General features: G+C 37.5%; 2 protein-coding genes across 2 annotated transcripts; both read right to left on the bottom strand.

The window, feature by feature from the left end:
• Positions 1–1,604: 1,604 nt before the first annotated feature.
• atpv0e2 (ATPase H+ transporting V0 subunit e2) lies at positions 1,605–5,758 on the bottom strand. The gene is made up of 4 exons (XM_056447829.1): positions 5,563–5,758; positions 5,377–5,424; positions 2,246–2,345; positions 1,605–2,167 (listed from the first exon to the last, which is right to left on the bottom strand). Exons 1-3 carry the CDS (start codon positions 5,664–5,666, stop codon positions 2,252–2,254), a joined length of 246 nt encoding a protein of 81 aa, XP_056303804.1. The 5' UTR covers positions 5,667–5,758; the 3' UTR covers positions 1,605–2,167; positions 2,246–2,251.
• A 722-nt stretch (positions 5,759–6,480) lies between these two features.
• LOC130216015 (hydroxylysine kinase) lies at positions 6,481–14,992 on the bottom strand. The gene is made up of 5 exons (XM_056447897.1): positions 14,905–14,992; positions 10,628–10,933; positions 10,398–10,540; positions 10,098–10,278; positions 6,481–8,504 (listed from the first exon to the last, which is right to left on the bottom strand). Exons 2-5 carry the CDS (start codon positions 10,929–10,931, stop codon positions 8,065–8,067), a joined length of 1,068 nt encoding a protein of 355 aa, XP_056303872.1. The 5' UTR covers positions 10,932–10,933; positions 14,905–14,992; the 3' UTR covers positions 6,481–8,064.
• Positions 14,993–20,500: the final 5,508 nt, after the last annotated feature.

Consider the following 20,500-nt stretch of genomic DNA (forward strand, 5'->3'; position numbering starts at 1 on the left):
TTTCCCAGTACTGGGTTGCAGCTGGAAGAGCATCTGCTGCGTGAAACATATGCTGGATATGTTGGTGGTTCATTCTGCCGTGGCGACCGCTAATGAATAAAGGGACTAAGCTGAATGAAAATAAATGGCTATCTAGGCACAACATTGTTTACAGTCAAATAAATGGTGCTAATTTGTTTTCAAGTCACACTTACATCTGGCTGAATATTCGTGTTTAACAATATAGGGGCCATTAAATAAACAAATGTGCGAATATAAAACCAACTTTACCTCAGTCAAGCTGTAAATGATGGCAGATCCTTGTGTGTGCGCGTTAATAGTCCCTTTAAAGCAAACGTTTAAACTTTATTTGATTATTATTTGGTTGTTTTACAAACACCTCAATACTAAATTATATTATTTATATAAGAAATAATATAAATCGGGGGTGTCAAAGTCAGTTCCTGAAAGGCCGCAGCCCTATAGTTTAGTTCCAAACCTGCTTCAACACACTTGCCTGAAGGTTTCAAACAAGCCTGAAGGACTCAATTAGTACAATCAGGTGTCTTTAATTAGAGTTGGAAGTAAACTGTGCAGAGCTGCGGCCCTCCAGGAACCGAGTTTGACACCCCTGATAAAAATATAGCAACTTAAAAATAAAAGTATTATTTTGATCGCTTATAACACTGTCAACAACACTTATTGTAATTAATTAATTAGTATTATACACTGACATCCACAAGTGGTTAATTTGGTTTATGGCTAACATTTTAATGCACACTTTTAAAAAAATCATTAAATTAATCTGGAAATACTTATTTTCTGGATTAAATAAAACTGGGTTGGCCTTCTTGAACCAAATATGCCAAAAGATTAATTAATTAAGTACTGTTGATTATCATGAAACAAGATTTTAAGGCGTAGAGGACGTTAATGACCAAGCAGTACTATGAATTTCTGATCATTTACGCAGTTATTAATGTAAAACACAAAGATTTCTCTACAGCCAAAGCTTTTTACTGATTTTATGAAAGCACATCATATATAATATGTATATCAGCTCTTCTAAACAAGTCACAATTAATCAACCTTAGGCATAAAATACAGATGAATCAGCCAAGGTCTGTTTACATGCTCTCTTCATGAGTAATAATACTGTTTTTATTAATTTATTGTTATACACACTGTCCTCGAACTGCAAAAAGTCTGTACACTCTTAACTTGCATTTTATTCAGATAAACCTGAAGCCTTATATAATCAAAGATAACTCATGTACATTTTGAAGCAGTCACTGAAAGTTCATGGACAAGACAGTGGCTCAGTGGTTAGCACTGTCACCCTGAAGCAAGAAGTTTGCTGGTTCGAGTCCCGGCAGGGCCAGTTGGCTTTCCGAGTCTGCATGTTCTCCTCGTGTTGGCGTGGGTTTCCTCCACAGTCCAAACACATGCACTATAGGTGAATTGGGTAAACTAAACTAGTCAGAGTGTATGTGTGTGAATGAGTGTGTATGGGAGTTTTCCAGTACTGGGTTGCAGCTGCAAGGGCATCCGTTGCATAAAACATATGCTGGAATAGTTGGTGGATCATTCCACAGTGGCGACCCCAGATAAATAAGAGACTACGCTTGAGGAATATGAAAGTTCATTTTAATACTTCGCTTTATTTTCCCCAGTTCCGTAGTCTTTCCTGAACACGTACGACAGCTTCATCTACATATAATAACAGCAATAGACTATCAATCTGTCTATAATACAAATAAACACATGAATAAATAGAAAACATAATTATTTTAGGAAGTAAACATGGATAGTCACGTGCAGGTGAGGACGACACGATGTTTTGTAAATGCACAGCAAAAAATACTCACATTACTCAAACTCTCATACATCCGAAGCACACAAACGGACAATTCTTCACATTTCACAAGAATATCTCAGTATATCATTTCTTTTATATACATATTCTGAAGTATTTCCCAAGTTTTCAGTCATGTTTGATCAAAAAATCATGTGATTTATGTGAGAACAACTTTTTTTAGTTGTTTGTAACATCAGATGTTGTTTAGTGACAACACAAGGGTTGTTCTCTTGGAATAGATCCTCCACTATTTTAATATTTTTGCAGATTTAATGAACTGTAAGAGTAAAATCCCGATGAAGTAAATATTCTGAATCCTCCAGATGACTCCTGCAAGACACGAGAATGAATCACGATCATCGTAATCAACAAAGAAGGTCAAATAAGCTGATACGAGCACTAGTTTACCTCCATTTACTCCCAGTAGTACCGCAGATACCATATGGTTTCGTTTTTAAGCTGAGGGCCAAACAGAGGATTTGCTTGGGCCAGTATTGCCACTAACCAGCTGCAATTGATAAGAATAGGTCATTAAACATGTAGAAATATCTGTATATCATTTAGTACATAGACAGTAACATTGAAACATGCAATGTAAACACACCAAAACAAAGCTGATACACTTTAAGGTCCCGTAAAATTAAAATAACGTTTTTTTAGATGTTAATATCAGTATGTTATAGTCTTCAAGGACATCTATAAGCTAATGCGGTACAAAACAATATCAAAATATACGTTTAGAAGATATAAAACTGATATAAACATATAAAAATGGATCCCGTCTCCTCATAGTTCAGTTTCTCATCAAATCTTGACCAATCAAATGCTCTCTAGTATCTGACATGCCCCGCCCCCTTCAAGACGCTTCTCAGTTGCTTCTCATTTGATGCACTTGAGCTCAACCACTCTCACTGGCAGATCGGTGATAAAACAACAGGCTATTGGCTGCTTTTAAAAAGGGGAGGAGCTACTATATGCCCCTCCCTCTCTTCGTTTTTCATGTCAAACATTAAATTAAAAAATTTTACATTTCTAAGCACTTCATGAGACCTTTAAAGACGCCAGGAAGAACCAAACACAGGATACTCTGATAGTATAGAACAGTGTTTCTCAACCACGTTCCTGGAAGACCTCCAGCTCTGCACATTTTCCATGTCTTCTTAAGCAAATACGCCTGATTCATATCAACAGCTCATTAGCAGAGACTGAAAGACTTGTAATAAGTGTGACAGACAAAGGATACATCTAAAACATGCAGTGCTGGTGGTCCTCCAGGAACGTGGTTGGGAAACACTAGTATAGAAGAACCTTCTTTTTGGTTCCCCAAAGTCTTCAAAAATATAAATAACCTTTTTTCCCCATGATAAAGAATCATTTTGTGAAGAAATGTGTGTCAAAACATCTTAATACAACCATCAATGCCAATAAAGAGCTTTTGTTTTTATAAATTAATACTATTTTATCATGCAAGAATAAAAGTTTAATTTCTAAATAGCCAAAACATTCCTCAAAGTAGCAGAAATATCTTATACACTGAATAGACTATGAATAATTAACATTATATTTTCCCAGAATCAACAAATAACAGTAAGAAATGTTCTGTGGATTTTGTAAACTTTACAAAACTAAAGTGCTCAATGATAGAAGCAGCTTTGGTTGCTCATAAAGTTTTATAGTATAAAGTTATTCAAATAATAATGTATAATGTTGTAGATTTTAATAATCTAAATAACATTTTTTCCCAATATAAGGATCTTTTTGTGAAATAAAAAGGCTCCATGTATGCCTAAAAAGTTCCTACTAGAACCATCAAAGCCCACATGAAAAATACTATGGTCATTTATAGTAAATACTAGTGTTTTGAAATGTGTAATACTGTAAATATTATAGTATTTCACAATCATTTGTTAATGAATGTCTGAGTATACTGTAGTAATAACTATAGTAAACTGATAAACTGTAATAAATACTGTAGCTTCAGTTTTTACTACAGTAAACTGTGATGTAGTGTACTAGTATAAGTTACTATAGTACAGTATACTGTAGTAATAACTATAGTAAACTGATAAACTGTAATAAATACTGTAGCTTCAGTTTTTACTACAGTAAACTGATGTAGTGTACTAGTATAAGTTACTATAGTACAGTATACTGTAGTAATAACTATAGTAAACTGATAAACTGTACTAAATACTGTAGCTTTAGTTTTTACTACAGTAAACTATGATGTAGTGTACTAGTATAAGTTACTATAGTACAGTATACTGTAGTAATAACTATAGTAAACTGATAAACTGTAATAAATACTGTAGCTTCAGTTTTTACTACAGTAAACTGATGTAGTGTACTAGTATAAGTTACTATAGTACAGTATACTGTAGTAATAACTATAGTAAACTGATAAACTGTACTAAATACTGTAGCTTTAGTTTTTACTACAGTAAACTGTGATGTAGTGTACTAGTAACATTAACTATGGTACAGTATACTGTAGAATTAACTATAGTGAACTTTACTACAGTAAACTGTGATGTACTGTAGTGTAATATACCATATATTGTATTGGGTAATTTGTTTATATTTCTATAGTAGTTGTATTCCCATAAAGCTATAGCACACAATTACCACAGCAGATTAATTCAAGTACTGTACAATAGTATGGTTCAAAAAGTAATTTTTAGTAAATACTATAGTATCTTATTGAGGTATAATTGATTCTATATTAGCATTCTTTCATCTTTAAACAGTGACAACTTTTGACATGGACCCTAAATTGTTTACCACACTACTTTCGACTGAATTTTTGGTCTAAAATCGAGTGCAAGTATGACTTTAGCAAGTAAGTAACAAAGTTAGCACAGTTTAATTGACTGTGAACAATGCTGTATTTGATAGTCCTTGGCTGCTACTATGATTTCACTATATAAAATTAGCAAAGAATACTTTTCTGCCATTATATTATTAAGGGGAAAGTCCGAATGTGTGAATATAAAACCAACTTTACCTCAATTTTACCCGAATTAGTATCTTAGCATGTTAACAATACCTTATTTTAACCTGTTTTTATGAATGTATAATAAATTAGCATACACACATGACGGAATAATATCTTAATTACCAAAAATATTAGAAAAAATATGTTTTTATGAATGGTGAACAGATAAACTGTAATGAACACGGTATTTTTAGTTTTTACTATAGTAAACTGCGATGTAATGTACTAGTATTGTTAACTATAGTACAGTATACTGTAGTATTAAATATAATTAGAAAAGAATACTTTTCTGACATTGTTATTAAGGAGAAAGTCTGAATGTGTAAATATAAAACCAACTTTACCTCAATTTTACCCAAATTAATATCTTAGCATGTCAACAATAGCTTATTTTAACCTGTTTTTAGGAATGTATCATATATTAGCATACACACATGCCGAAATAATGTCTTAATTACTAAAAAATATTAGAAAATGTGTTCAAAAAACATCTTATACAGTTAATCGACAGTCTAAATGGACATTATTTTGTCAGTATACTCACAATAAATAGCAGCAAACTGCGGTCAGCACCAAACTGGTTATGATGACGCTGTAATAAAGATACGTCAAATATCAACATCTGAATAACATCGTAACAACATTCAAATGACATTGCTGTACTGTAAATGAATGGTTGTGTGTTTAAAGATGGATGGATCTCTGGGCCTGCTCCAGCATCTCTCCTCACCCTCTGTTCGGTCCTTTGGGTACTAAAAACGGGGCGACGATCCCGACCAAACCCCACAGTGTGGTGAAGCCGATCATGGGTAAAACCAGCGAGTGCGACACCATTGCGACTCTAGCGTTATTCTGGAAGTATTATTAAAATACAGCAGCGTTCAGTTCAATACAGCCCGAATACCTTCCCTAATCCTTCGCTCACGCCCACCTGCTCCTGATTGGACGGACGTTGGATGTTCTGAAACTCTATTGGTGGAAAGGAGCGTCACTCAAAGTCGAATACGCTGTGTTGACGTCTGTTGTAGTGATTTGACGCCAAGGCTTCGAAGCTTGAATATCTCCACACAGAGTTTATTTATTTATTATTATGTATTGATTGTTTATTATTTTTAAAGCATAATTTTTGCATGAAACAATCGAAAATATACATTTATTTCTTATTTATATTAATAGCAGCTGGGATATGCAACATGTCCACCTTTTCACCACAAGATGTCGATGTTGTGTGTTGTGTGAGGTTAGAAAGCTTCGAGTAATGAACCTTTTTACGATACACTTGAGGGGAACGCTTTGGTTTGGTGCTTCAGAAAGCTTCTTCACCATCACCATAGAATATAATACATTAAATATCGCATACCTTTTCTTTTTTATTGAAGCATATAACTGACAAGCATGCAGGATTATATGATAACATATGTAACAGTCATACAAAACTTAGTGATGCAGAACATAGATTAAATAAATAAAAAAATGCAGGATTATATATATGGGGGGATCCATTATATTTAAATTATTAGATTGTAAAGATTTTCTTTAATTATTAGAGAGGTTTTACAGCCTTCTTGTTTCTTGAGGTCAAAGAATTATAAAAGATTTTATAATTTTCACAGAAAAAATTAAATACACGTAGAAATATCTGTATATTAATTAGTACATCGACAGTAACGTTGAAACATGCAATGTAAACACACCAAAACAAAGCTGATACACTTTAAGGTCCCGTAAAATTAAAACACCGTTTTTTTAGATGTTAATATCAGTATGTTATCGTCTTCAATGACATCTATAAGCTAGTGCGGTACAAAACAATATCAAAATATACATTTAGAAGATATAAAACTGATATAAACATATAACAATCCCTTCTCCTCATACTTCAGTTTCTCATCAAATCTTGACCAATCAAATGCTCTCTAGTATCCGACATGCCCCGCCCCCTTCAAGACGCTTTTCACTATTTATTATTATGTATTGATTGTTTATTATTTTTTAAATCATAATTTTACATGAATCAATCACAATTATACATATATTTCTTATTTATATTCAATGCAACTGGTCCTTTTTGGGGACATGCAACATATGTTCAGCTTTTTTACAAGATGTTGACTTGTGTGCTGTGTTAGAAAGCGAGTAATATAGCAGGACTTCTGTCTTGTGTTTTGTTTCAGTTTAATAGCCTCTGAGCAGCATTTATGGATCTCTGCAGCCATCTGCTGGACAATTCATAAAGGTTTTGTTTCCCCCAGAATAAAAATATACAAAAAATTGTGCCTATATACATAACAAAAGTTAAATGTCTTACAAAATAATGCTAAAAAGTTACAAATGTCCTTAATAATAATAAAAAAACATGTATACAATTTAAATGATTATTAACTAATGAAAGACAGAAAATCTAAATAAAAGTACTATTTAGTGAATGTCCTCATACCTTTTTCAAATATTCTATCATTATAATTATTACTATTATTTTTTTCTGACGTTAATGCTTCGCTTTTTATCGGAATAATCTTATAAAAAGGGAAATATGGTCAAAAACGCAGTCAACTACTACTCCACTTTGTTGAGTGTACTATAGTACAGTTGTGGTGTCCTTAAACTGCTGTTGTGTGAAGGATTTACCTCCAACATTAATCTCCAACACACTCTCCTAGACGTTTCCATCCCTTGTTTAGCTGCTTCAGAAGTGTTTAATTGTTTAGCTGGAGATAAACTGGCCCTCAGGAAAATAATTTTGCCTCCATTGAGATTTTGGAGCCTTCAAGAAGACATCTTTTCCAGGGACGCCCATGCATATTTTAAAAAGACAATGCAAAACCACATTCTGCACATATTTGGAGGAAGTGGATACAGATACTTGACTGGCCTGCCTGCAGTCCTGACCTGTCTCCAATAGAGAATGTGTGGCACAAATGGCAACAACAAAGACCCTGTACTGTTGCCCACCTTAAGACTTGTTTGAAGGAAGAATAGGACAAAATGACTCCTGTAACACTTCATCACTTGGTGTCTTCACTCCCTCAACGTCTTTTAAGTGTTGTGGAAAGGAATGACAACACTACAAGGTGGTAAATGCTTTACTGCTACGTTTTTTGGGCTTCTCAGCACACAGTTAGTCCCACAGTGATTTTGACAAATGATTTTGGTATTAATGCATGACAGAATATTACGTATTCTTACATATATTACTATCTATTTGTCCATATATTTGTGCTTTGGTGCTCCGTCAAGACTGGCTGAACTGTGCTGCATTCTGAAAACATCTTCGTTCAACTTCATCTTTCCCCAGCTCCCAAAGACGGCTGAGATGCTGCACACATTTCTTAGAAGCCATCCGCACGTATTCCTCATTCTCCGGCTGCTGGATTACAGTGTAGCGGGCTATAACAAGAGACTGGCAAAACCGACACAGAACCAGCCAGTAGAGCGAGTCTCTTTCTGCCTCGTTGAGAGGGAAAACACTTTCCCATCCTGCCACCACTGGCCCTCCAACATCTAACGGATTGGGACTTTCAGTCATCATGTACCTGATAGTGATGGCCAGCTCGAATATGAAATACCCACAGCTCATGTCTGCAAAATCAAGAATTCCAGAGATTGCATATTTTGAGGGTCCATCTTGATTTACCAAGAGATTACGGTCATTTAAGTCTCCGTGGTTGATGCCTGCAATAAAAACAAATAAGAATAAAACATGTTGACTTTACAATCAAATTACAACCCTAAATCAGAAAAGGTTAGGACAGTATGGAAAACACAAATAATAAAATAGTAGTGATTTCCAAACTTACTTGTATTTCATTGCAGACAATATGAACACAAAATATTTCATGTTTTGTCTGATCAACTTTATTTCCTTTCCTGTCATTCAGACCTGCAACACATTCCAAACAAAGTTCGGACAGGAGCAGTTTAGGGCTGGTAATCAGGTAAATTGGTGAACTAATGATGTGATGTCAACAGGTGATTGTAATTCTGATTGATACAAAAGCAGCATCCAAGAAAGGTCTAGTCCTTTAGGAGCAAAGATGGGCCGAGGATCGCCGGTTTGCCAACAAATACATGAGAAAATGATTGAAATGTTTAAAAACAATGTTCCTCAGAGAAACAGAGGAAGACATTTGGATATTTCACCTTCAGCAGTGCAGAACATCATTAAAAGATTCAAGGAATCTGGAAAAATTTCAGTGCGTAAAGGACAAGAGCGCAAGCCTAAGCTTAACAACCGTGATCTCCGATCCCTCAGGGGGCGCTGCATCAAGAATCATCACTCATCTATAAGCGATATCACCACATGGGCTCAGGACTACTGCGGCAAACCTTTGTCGAGTACCACAATACGTAGTAACATCCACAAATGCCAGTTGAAACTGTACTGTGCCAAAAGGAAGCCCTATGTTAACAGTGTCCAGAAGCGCCGTCAACTTATCTGGGCTTGGAGGCATCTGGGATGGACCATCACACAGTAGAGATGCGTACTGTGGTCAGATGAATCAGTATTTCAGGTATTTTTGGGAGAAACGGACAAAGAATAAATGGATCATCCAGACTGTTACCAGCAACAAGTCCAGAATCCAGGGACAGCCATGGTCTGGGGTTGTGTCAGTGCCCTTGGCAAAGGTAACGTGCACTTCTGTGATGCTCCATTAATGCTGAAAAGCACACAGAGATTTTGGAGCACAATCTGCTGTCTTCTTTACCAGGGACGCCCATGCATATTTCAAGACAAGACAATGCAAAACCACATTCTGCACACATTACACAGTCCTGGCTGCGGAGAAAAAGAGTACAGGTACTTGACTGGCCTGCCTGCAGTCCCGACCTGTCTCCAACTGAGAATGTGCGGCGCATTTTGGAGCACAAAATGTGACAATGAAGACCCTGTACTGTTGCCCAACTTAAGACTTGTTTGCTGGAATAATGGGACAAATTCAAACCTGAAACACTTCATCACTTGTTGTCTTTAGTCCTTAAACGTCTCTTAAGTGTTGTGAAAAGGAATGGCAACATTACAAAGTGGTAAATGCTTTACTGTTTCAGCTTTTTTGAAATGTGTTGCAAGATCTAAAATTGTAATACGTGTTTATTTAAAAACAAAAGCGATATAAATCACGAGGAACACATTAAATAATGTTTGTTGTATTGTCTGCAATGTCGAAGTAAATTTAGAAATCACTCCTTTCTTTTTTATTTACATTTTCCATGCTGTCCTAACTTTTTCTGATTTTGGGTTTTAAAAAAATCTAAATAACAACTTACACTTGCGAAACAGTGGTAGTTTTGGCCTGACTTGGACCTGGTACTGCTCCATAACTGCTTCAACAACCTTTTGTACCGGATCCCCATCCATCACATGAATATACTGGTTTAGGAGTGGAATGCTGGCGAGACTCCAAATAAAATTGTCTCTGTGAAGGACACTGATGTTTGGATGCTCCATCTTTCCAAGAAGCGGTGAGAAAACAAACAGTACAGGATATAAATTGGGAAATAATAAGTACAAATAACGATGATAAATAATCAATATGAATAATAATGTAATGCAGTAAGAGATCTTACTTGCAGTAAAACTGTATCCAAAGTGGCGGCCATTTTCCCAATGTCGTACAGAATCTGAGTGTTGATGGAAATTTTTGATATGGTAGTGCCAGGCAAGTAGGTCAGCAGTCGGACTAAATATATCTGTGTGCCAAAACCACAATCTGCAATACAAGCAATCAATTAAACTCTTGATTATCATTTGACCTACAACAACTTTGTGTTGTATTTACAATTTGCAGTATTCCTACCAATTTCCTCTAAGCTCATCAGTTGTCCAGTCAGTGTGGGTAAAGCGGTCTGCGCAGGAAGGCCTCTTTGGTGTAAGAAGGTCATCGAGTAATTCTGCAACTCAATAACAGCAGTGTCTTGGCTGTCTGCGGAGTTCATTGCTTTTAAGACATATTCTCCACCCTCACTGGAGACCACATGGAAGTTCTGATCAATATAGCTTGGCAGTGGTCGAATGACAGACGTGGTTAACCCATAGAGTCGCTTGAGAATGTCTGTAACCTGTGAATGGCTGAGATTTGGCTTTGATTCTTTCGTTGACATGCCTGAGGATGAAAAAAAGAGGTTATTGTCACGTGTGTGGTTGGGGAAAGAACAAGGACTGAATTACAGTCAATAATGGGTATTTATTAAGTGTAAAAAAAAATTAAAAAGGAAACAAAAACAACCTTGGGGGGGGGGGGGACATAAGTTAAACACAAAAACAAACATGACTGGGCTGGCAGGGAGGAGCAGGGCTGGACAAGACAAGCAGGTGCGCGCATGGCACAAGAGCATCTGAGACGGCGCTCGTACAAAGACGAATACAACGACAGAAAATAAGTGCTTAACCCGAGAATACTCGAGGCACAACATGATAGCAACCCAGGCTCATTCTGAGAACGTAGTCCTGTGGACGTTTCTGGAGACTGCGAAATACGTCCCGGGAGGTACGTATTTTTGCAGTTTTTGTTTTCGCGAATCCGCGAGAGGCCGCTGTGGCGCTTTTTTACGTCTCGAACATCTCTCGCGAGCGCCGTTTGTACCCGCACCGTTCTCGCGTAAACCCGCTAGAGGCCGCTGTCGAACGACCTTCCGCCTGTCTGCCTGGATGACAGAATGATTGACCGTGCGACCGGCCAATCGGCTGACCCACCCTCCTCCGTCCCTAAATCCAACCAACGACGATTCACAAAAGCCGTCCAGAAAAAGAAAAGCCCTCGTCTGATTTTTACCACGTTTTCGGATTTTGACCACATTCTCACCCTGTGACGAACTTGTTCGCTTCATTTTTTGGATTTTGTTTTTGTTTTCTTACCTGATTTCTGGAACCGCTCTTCCCCGGACTCGAACCCGGTCGTCGTGGTCAGCCCCTCTCTCCGACTCGAGTTCGCCAAAGTACACGAAGAGCTAACCGGACAAACTGGTTGCAGCAGGAAAGCCCTCCACACGGAGGCGAGCGGCCGGCCGGCTGCCAAGCGCCGAAAGGAACGGCGTCACACCGCCCCGCAGCGTTCGCTTAAAAAATTAAATGCAGCCGTACATACCCCCGGCTACGTATTTCGCGTAATTCTCCAGAAACGTCCACGGGACTACGTTTTCAGAATGAGCCTGGGTTGCATAATAGACAAGACAGAATCCGGACAATTATTGGCACATCATTTCTTAAAGTCCACATGAACTGGAAGCTGCGACCATTTCTTGTCATATCGTGACGCAGTTAGAGAAACAGAATATTAAATGAGAAAACAGTGGGCGTGGCTTGTTTTTTTCTACTGCAAGCTGATTGGATGTAGTAAAGTAGGCATTTCATTCTGAAAGATTGGGAAAAGAGTTTGGGGAGAGTTATTACAACCGAACAGACTCCTCCTACTCACCATTTCTGTTTGTTGTCATACGCTGACAGTTGGAGGGGCAATTTAAGGGCAAACATTTCTTACGTCATGTCAACGCTTTCCATTCACTTTGATTGGGTGATGTCTAGCATTGCTAAACTGAATTGTGAATACGTCAGCACCGCTTCAGCCACGTTGCTCGCTGCAGAAGTTGGGAATTTCTTTTCAAGCCAATCAGATCGCTTTATGCACATACCCTAGCTCAGACAGTAGCTGCCTGTGGACTAATTTTATTGGCTGATGCAGCTATGACCATCGCATCAGCCCTAACTTTAGACACGCCCTCCATCAAGCTGTGACGCTGAAGTAGGGCTGCACGATTAATCAGAAAAAGATCACGATCTCGATTCGACCCTCCCACACAATCTTAATCCAGCATCTCTACGAGTCATCCAATTATATTTACACGTTTGGAGGCGGTCGCACGAGTGTTATTAACAGGTAATAAAGCAGTAAATAACGTTCAGTTTGTTGCACAGAGTGAGCGTTTGGAAGCTGCGTGGGAAGAATGATTTCCATTCTCAAAGTGACGGCAGCTATGACATGAGCGCACTCGGCAGTGAAAGTGAAACTAAAAGCGCGAACATCATTTAAATGATCATACGCAGTGTAAAGTTATGCTTATAACAAGCATTTGATATGTTTTTTTTTCTTTCATAGCGAACACAGAGTGTCGTGCAGGAGAATAAATGTCTAACAGTGTCAGTATAACTACTCTAGCCAACCCAGGCTCATTCTGAGAACGTAGTCCCGGGGACGTTTCTGGAGACCGCGAAATACGTCCCGGGAGGAACGTATTTTTGCAGTTTTTGTTTTCGCGAGTCCGCGAGAGGCCGCTGTGCGCACTTTTTCCCGCGCCGTTCTCGTGTAAACCCGCTAGAGGCAGCTGTTGAACGACCTTCCGCCTGTCTGCCTGGATGACAGGATGATTCACCAACGACGATTCACAAAAGCCATCCAGAAAAAGAAAAGCCCTCGTCGGATTTTTACCACGTTTTCAGATTTTGACCACATTCTCACCCTGTGATTAACTTGTTCGCTTCATTTTTTGCATTTTGTTTTTGTTTTCTTACCTGATTTCTGGAACTGCTCTTCCCTGGACTCGAACCCGGTCGTCGTCGTCGTGGTCAGCCCCTCTCTGCGCCTCGAGTCCGCCAAAGTACACAAAGAGCTAACCGGACAAACCAGTTGCAGGAGGAAAGCGCTCCACATGGAGGCGAGCTGCCGGCCGGCAAGCGTCGAAAGGAACGACGTCACACCGCCCCGCAGCGTTCACTTAAAAAAATGAAATGCAGCCGTACGTACCCTCGGCTACGTATTTCGCAGTCGCCAGAAACGTCCATGGGACTACGTTCTCAGAATGAGCCTGGGTTGACTCTAGCCTATATAATGATGAATATAATACAAGAGGGAATCTGATAATGACAAATGTTTAATTTTACCAGTGAAAAAATGGTCTAATAATGTTGTCAATGACAAACGATAAGCACATATCTCAAATAATTCAACTTCAGAATTATGAATAGTTGTATTCTAATGTCATCACTTAACTGTGAATTAACAACCAGACCAAATTTAAAGTCTGTTCAAGTCTACTATTCTATGTCTATACAAAATGTAGCATTTTAACCATCAGTAGACCTACACATAGGCCTAATATTGTTATTGTTGTTTTCCCGTATGTTTGACAAATACAATAATAATGGCCTACTCCTATTGACCTTTATTTTACATCTACAGAATCGGGAGAAAATCGTGATCTTGATTTTAAGCCAAAAAAAAGTCGTCACTCTCATTTTAGCCGGAATCGTGCAGCTCTATCCTGAAGCCCTGTGTGAATCGGGCGTGAATGACATGCACAGGTGAAGCGTTCACAGCAAAACTAGCAATGCGAGCTAACAAAATCAAATGGTCAGTTTTGATTTAATTTTGTGCTGGATGTAAAAGAAGTGGATCAAATAATAAATCAATCAAAAGATGAATAACATTTTAAGGTTAAATCTATTGCAAAACTACATAAAGATTTATCAATATAAGCAACATCTAATTAAACACTGATGAACCTGCTTTAACGCTTCATTTATAACCACCAACACAACCTGTTTTATCAGTTGTATATTCATAATTGAGTTGATTGGTACGATAAACAGAAATTAATGATAGAAAATTAATATTGTTTATTTTATTTATTTATTTTTAATTATTCATGAATGACAAAATACAACCACAATCAGGAGATCAATATAAGAGAGGGAAAATACAAGTTACATTAACTGCAGAGAGAAAAAAGACTTACCAAAAAAAAAAAGAGTAAGTAATTACAAGTATATGAAAATAAATCAATTAAGAACATTACAGCAAAGCTAAATCAATAGACAGTTTGACAGTTTTTCATATAGTACCGAAAGTCTGACACGGTTTTTGTTGTTAGCCTACACATACGGAAAGATTTGAGCAGAAAAAATGTCTGGTTTTAGGCCTATCGTCTTTTATATTGTCAGTTAATTATTACGCTTTGTTTACATTTTCACACGGGTAAACAAGCCTCCGGAACGAGCTAGTGTCGATTATGTACAAAACAGAATGATAATAACAGTGTAAAAAAGGTATAACTGTTAAAACAGAGCTCAAAGTAACAGTACCGGGCAGTGATGCAGGTCCTGCTGCTGGACTAGTCCGAATTCAGTCAAAGCTCGTTCAGTTGCCGGAAAAAAGCGAGAGCTGTTGATGAGGATATGTGGATGAACCGGTTTAATTTCAGTGTTCCTGTTCAAGTGAAGTAGCTGACAGAGTTTTTGACCACATTTCACTTTCATAAGGATTATTTCAGTAAGAAGTGAAGCATTGAGGTCAGAAAAAATAAAGTAAATAATAATTATGATAGAATATTTAGAAATACAAAGGTATGAGGACTTTAAAATATTTTTATTTAGATTTTTCTGATGTTTTATTTATTTATATATTAATTTCTAATACATTTATGTTGTTTTGTGATGTAATACGGACATTTTTAACATTTATTTTGTAAGACATTTAACTTTTTTTAATGTTCATGGCACATAAACTGTATTTTTATTCTGGGAAAAACAAAAACCTTTCATAAATTGTCCAGCAGATGGCTGCAGAGCTCCACAAATGCTGCTTACAAAACAATCCTGCTATATTTACGTGCGTATCCACAGCTGTATCTCTTCTAGACATTAAACTATATACTGTTCGCTTATGTATCTGATACACTTAAAGGATTATTTGGAGTACGACAAGGAGGTTTACATTCACCTGCTATTTTTAATGCATGAATGAGTTGTCTGAGGAATTAAGTGACTGACTGGCTGTGTGCTTGGTGATGCTATAATAAATCATTACATGTATGCTGATGATTTGGTTATATATTCCACAAGTAGCGCTGGTTTTCACTGATTATTATGGGCAGAGATATGACTTGCAATATAATTCATGTTTACATGATGCGTAGAACCAAAGAAGATATTATATTTCCACGTTTTTATTTGCCAGAGCAAGTTTTATATGTGAGTTAAACTGTTATATATTTAGGGCATGTCTTTACAGAGTGCAACAAAACAAAAGCCAAAAATCCTGCTGTTTTGATGTGTGTATCCACAGCTGTATCCCTTCTAGCCATTACCCACACATAAACTAAAACTGTTCACATTATGAAAAGGGGGTTTGGGGAGTCATGGAGTCCATCAGCTGTACACCCAGTAAATCCTTCAGTAACATTAGTAAAATTGTGTATTTATTTCATTACTTGTAAACTCAAATAAGCTTTAAGGGGCAGCTTAAATATTTTATGTTCAATCTGCTTAAATTTGTAAAAACTATGAAGTGAACTTAATCGATTTGTGTTGGGACGACATGAATGAATTGAGTGGAACTCATTATCTTTTACAGTGTATATTACTTGCTAATATCTATGCTATTGTACTGTATATTTTGCTCTCATTTATATCTTTATCTGTCATGTCAGATAAGAAAACAACAGGAGTGGACTTAACCAATAAGCTAGGTAAGCAGCCGCTTAAGACCCCGGGGAATTAGGGCCCCCCGATCAATGCCAAATAGCCTCTATTAATCATATTGTTATTTATAAAATGTTGTGAAGTCTGTCTATTTCATCTAGCAACTATCATTGAGTTGGCAACACTAGTCTGCCAGCAGTCAGAGTAGTAGGTAGAATTGAATCCGGTGATTCTGCTTTCTGGCTGAAACAGCGGTCAGATGATGAGCTGGTTAAGAGAGGGCCTGTTTAAATAAAATAACACGTCCCAGTGGAAATGAATGGCAGCCAATTCACAAACGGCAAGTATTTAATATATATGAAAAATGGTGACAAGAATAACAACATCTTCAACAGTATCCATCTAGAAATCTGTAAATAAAGCATGATGGAAGAGGTTGTGTCCGCAGCATCAATAGCTGCTGATGAATGTAAAAAACCCTGATTGCTGAATCAGAAAATAAAGAGTTTAACTCTCCAAGAGCTGTTTCAGTGCTGGACGCGTATTTAAAAGCAGATAAAAACACACATGATGGTCTCATGTTGGTGATCTGCGGCTCAGATTAATCCAGAGATTCTCCTCTTCATCTGTTGATTCCCCCGATCCTTCGTTCATAAATCAGCCTCTGCGAACACACCAGTGCAGCATTACAACAAACACAAGGGATCTGTTTCTCCTACAAAGCCAGGAGGATGTTTTATGATTCAAATGTGAGATGTTTTTAAAACTAGTTACGTTTAGCAACCAAACAGTGCACTGTCAAGAGTTCAGCCACGCGCTCCTGCTCTGTTATTTCGATTTCTGACATATTATAGCTATATATCAGGGTTCACATGTGCTTCTTAGTTTTCATTGTTTATTATTGATCTGTATTAGCATGAGAGAGATGAGAGAAATAGTCCAGCACAGAGCTTTTTTTAAAGATTACTTGTAGACAGTCTACTTTATCTGTATGCAACACTTGCCTTTATATCCAGTTTAAACCTCTTTCCTGCAGCGCCAGGCAATCAGGGCTCCTGCCACCATCACAATCACCATCACCATCAGACAGATCAGGGCTATATGAAGTGGGTTCAGACCTGTTTCTGTAATAGACAAAGAGAGACAGTCATTAGTGAAAACAGTAAAACTGTGACCTCTGCCACATTACAAAATCAGATTTATTAATATTAAGTGCTGCTATAATTATAAATGTATAATAATACTGCACTTTTATAGGTTATGGCTAAAATCAATCATTTTTTTTTATATTTACTGTTATATAACTGTTTCAGATTGTTTTCATTGTTATGTTGTTAGTTTTTATTGATATTTTTGGCATTTAAAGCACATTTAAAAGTGTATTTAAAAAGATTTTACAAAAATGAAAAGCAAATACTGACGTTTTTCTAAATCTTTAAGACTTTTATTTTATCATTGAAACAAAAAGTGTAAAGCTTAATATCCTCTCCTCTTGTGGACCATCTACTAAACTGGCTGATTCAGAGAGACCTGCTCATGGTGTGATAGTAAAGCTCTGTGTTTGTACAGTAGTGCACAGTAAAACCCTGCAGAAATACATTCACTCATACCTGCACATGACTGACAGAGTTCAGATCTGCTGAGGGGTTTAGTCTGGGTGCTGATTGAGTTGTTCACCACACATCTGTATTCATTAATGTCTTCATAATTCCCCTTTAGATGCAGAGGGATGCTGTTGTTGGGATCAGAGATGTGGATGGAGGACAGTAAGCGGTCTTTTTTGTACCAGGAGAGAGTCGTCTGTGTCTCGTTCACTGAACACAGCAGGAAACACTGAGAGCATGAGGAGTTCTCTGATTGGTGGACTGTGGGAATGGGAAGAGGATCTGGAAAAGGCAGAATAAAGGTTCAATGTGAAAAATAGGCAAGAATGCAGGGTTCAACGCTAGGGATTTTTTCAAATTTTCACTTGTCCTGCCAAAATGTTCAAGTTAATAGCTGTTTCTTAGCCACATATTTCAAATAATGCGTCAAAAGCCAAACATAACTGGATGCATACACTTTTTATTCAGCATAACTTTACTTTAAATACAACTGACAATTTAAAAAATTACAATTGTGATGTAAACAAATTTGATAGTGTGTGTGTGTGTGTATATATATATATCAACACTCTGGTGCGATTTGGCCACTAGATGGCGTGGCGGCCATTTTGGAATGAAAATTCCAATAGAACAACAGCATATTATAAGTCTACAAGTAAGTACAAGTACACTTACAACTAAGTGTTGTATTGTCGTCTTTCAGGTTGTATATTAGCTTTAATCTGCTTTTTAAATAAATAAATAAATAAAAAACAAAGCGCGACAGCAATAAGCTCCAATGGACAGTCGATCGCTTTCACTCCAAAATGGCGGAATCCGGGGCTGTTGCAATTGAACATTCTATTGAGTTTCGCCTCTTGGTCATTCTAAGCTCTTTATATTTATGTAGTAGTCCACCCCATTTAGAGCATCATTATGGACATTTTACATTATAACTAATGTTGTACAAATGATGGATCTGTGACAGAGAAACTGCGGTTTTGGGAAACACTCGTCACCACATCGCTCTTTTCCCAAACGATACATCGTAATGCATAGTTCAGCCTGCATAGTTGCACCCAGGAACCATCCTACTGTCCCGAGCATCTTGCACGCTGGCCCCGGGCCATCTGGCATTCCTTATTGTCGAGTCCTGGAATGTGGTTTGTCAGTGGATGTTTAGTAAGTAACATTGCGCAACACTTTTATCAAGGCTGAAAACACGGCTTTTGTTCAGATTTATTTTGTCAATCGCGTCCAGATAAATTTAGCACCATCTGGAGAGGATATGGCTTCACCTGTCCCTCATGTTTTTCTTTGTGTTTGAGTATGCGGCCAGTGATTTACAGTTAGGATGGGGTTGCTGTCAGCTTTGATTTTAAGGCATTATGAGTTTTTAATACTTTATTAGTTCTGTGTTGGTCTTGCTGGGACTAAGATGCGCCAACTCTTTTGACCTCTTAGATTAACTACACTGTAATTGAGAAAAGACTTTAAAGATATATAAGATAATTTACTCACCATAGAAAGTAACATTGAACTCTTTGGTTGACAGCTTGAAGCTTTTGTTGATGATCTGCAGTTTGTAAAGTCCGCTGAGTTCATCACTGATGTTGATGAAGGTGAGAGATCCGGTCTGATTGTCGATCTGCAGTCCGTCTCTGAGACTCTCAGTAATCCAGCATGATGGAGATTTATCTGCGTTTACCTGTCGACATTGAGCTATTTTACTGTCTTTAGGTCCATAAAACCAAATAATCTGATGATACTCTTTGACTCCAGTGTGTAGAGTTGGAGTTTCTCCTCTCACCGCCTTCACTTCTTCAGTCTCAACACCAAACACACCTGGAAAACACAATCAATCAAAGATCAAATTAAATACTCAGTATAAAAGTATCAGTTAGGAAACTAGAAGAGTAATGACCGTTTCAATGTAAGTGCTTTCAGCATAAACCTATAAGGAGCCAAAATAATAAGAGTGCTTTGCTAAGACAAACAGCACAGACACATACAGTATTTATAACATGTTATACTCCACTCAATAGTAGCAGCAGGAGTTTGTATTATGAAAGAAGAATTCAAATCACTTAGTCACATCATCGGCAGCACATGTGATATGATGTGTGAAAGCTTAGGTGAAGGCTTCAGACAGTGCAACATACACATTCTTAAAGATGATATACATTCACACCGAGTCCTAACAGCATGCGACGTGACAAGACTCCAGCAACAAGCAATTTTGTCTGTCTGTCTGTACCAAACACAACACGACAGAATGTTTTTAAATAAAAAAGTCTTGTTTATTGATGAGTGCTGTGCAACCCTGGATGCCCACTGACCTCTATAAAAGGCATGATAGACCAATTAGTGCATGATGACTGTACCATATCTGTTGCTCCACAGACAATTCCCTTGGTCAGCTCAACACCGTATGGGGTGGCTCGTTTGCCACCGGCAGTCTCAAAGTCAAGTTAATGTCACTCATAATGCTGCACCCGCACTTGCTCAACCCTATGTGGGTGATATGAGTGTCACAACTGCACTTACCTCTTTACATTATCAGTCACGACTTAAACCCTGTGTTTGTTGCGGATGGTTCCTTAAATCCAGAGGAATGGCTTTAATTGCTAAATGTTTCCTGTTTGTCAGATCTGGGCCACAAATAAGCCAAAGAA

The sequence above is a fragment of the Danio aesculapii genome, chromosome 22 (genome assembly GCF_903798145.1).
Source record: "Danio aesculapii chromosome 22, fDanAes4.1, whole genome shotgun sequence".
Lineage (NCBI taxonomy): Eukaryota > Metazoa > Chordata > Actinopteri > Cypriniformes > Danionidae > Danio > Danio aesculapii.

Bases quoted from the DNA above. Each gene is read 5' to 3' on its own strand.
- atpv0e2 (XM_056447829.1), bottom strand. From the start codon at position 5,666: ATGGTGTCGCACTCGCTGGTTTTACCCATGATCGGCTTCACCACACTG. The intron at 5,425-5,562 runs GTGAGGAGAGAT...TCTTTATTACAG, and splicing joins CCCAAAGGACCGAACAGAGG to CGTCATCATAACCAGTTTGG. The intron at 2,346-5,376 runs GTGAGTATACTG...TATCAATTGCAG, and splicing joins GCAGTTTGCTGCTATTTATT to CTGGTTAGTGGCAATACTGG.
- LOC130216015 (XM_056447897.1), bottom strand. From the start codon at position 10,931: ATGTCAACGAAAGAATCAAAGCCAAATCTCAGCCATTCACAGGTTACA. The intron at 10,541-10,627 runs GTAGGAATACTG...CTTGTATTGCAG, and splicing joins GATGAGCTTAGAGGAAATTG to ATTGTGGTTTTGGCACACAG. The intron at 10,279-10,397 runs GTAAGATCTCTT...CTTCTTGGAAAG, and splicing joins TGGATACAGTTTTACTGCAA to ATGGAGCATCCAAACATCAG.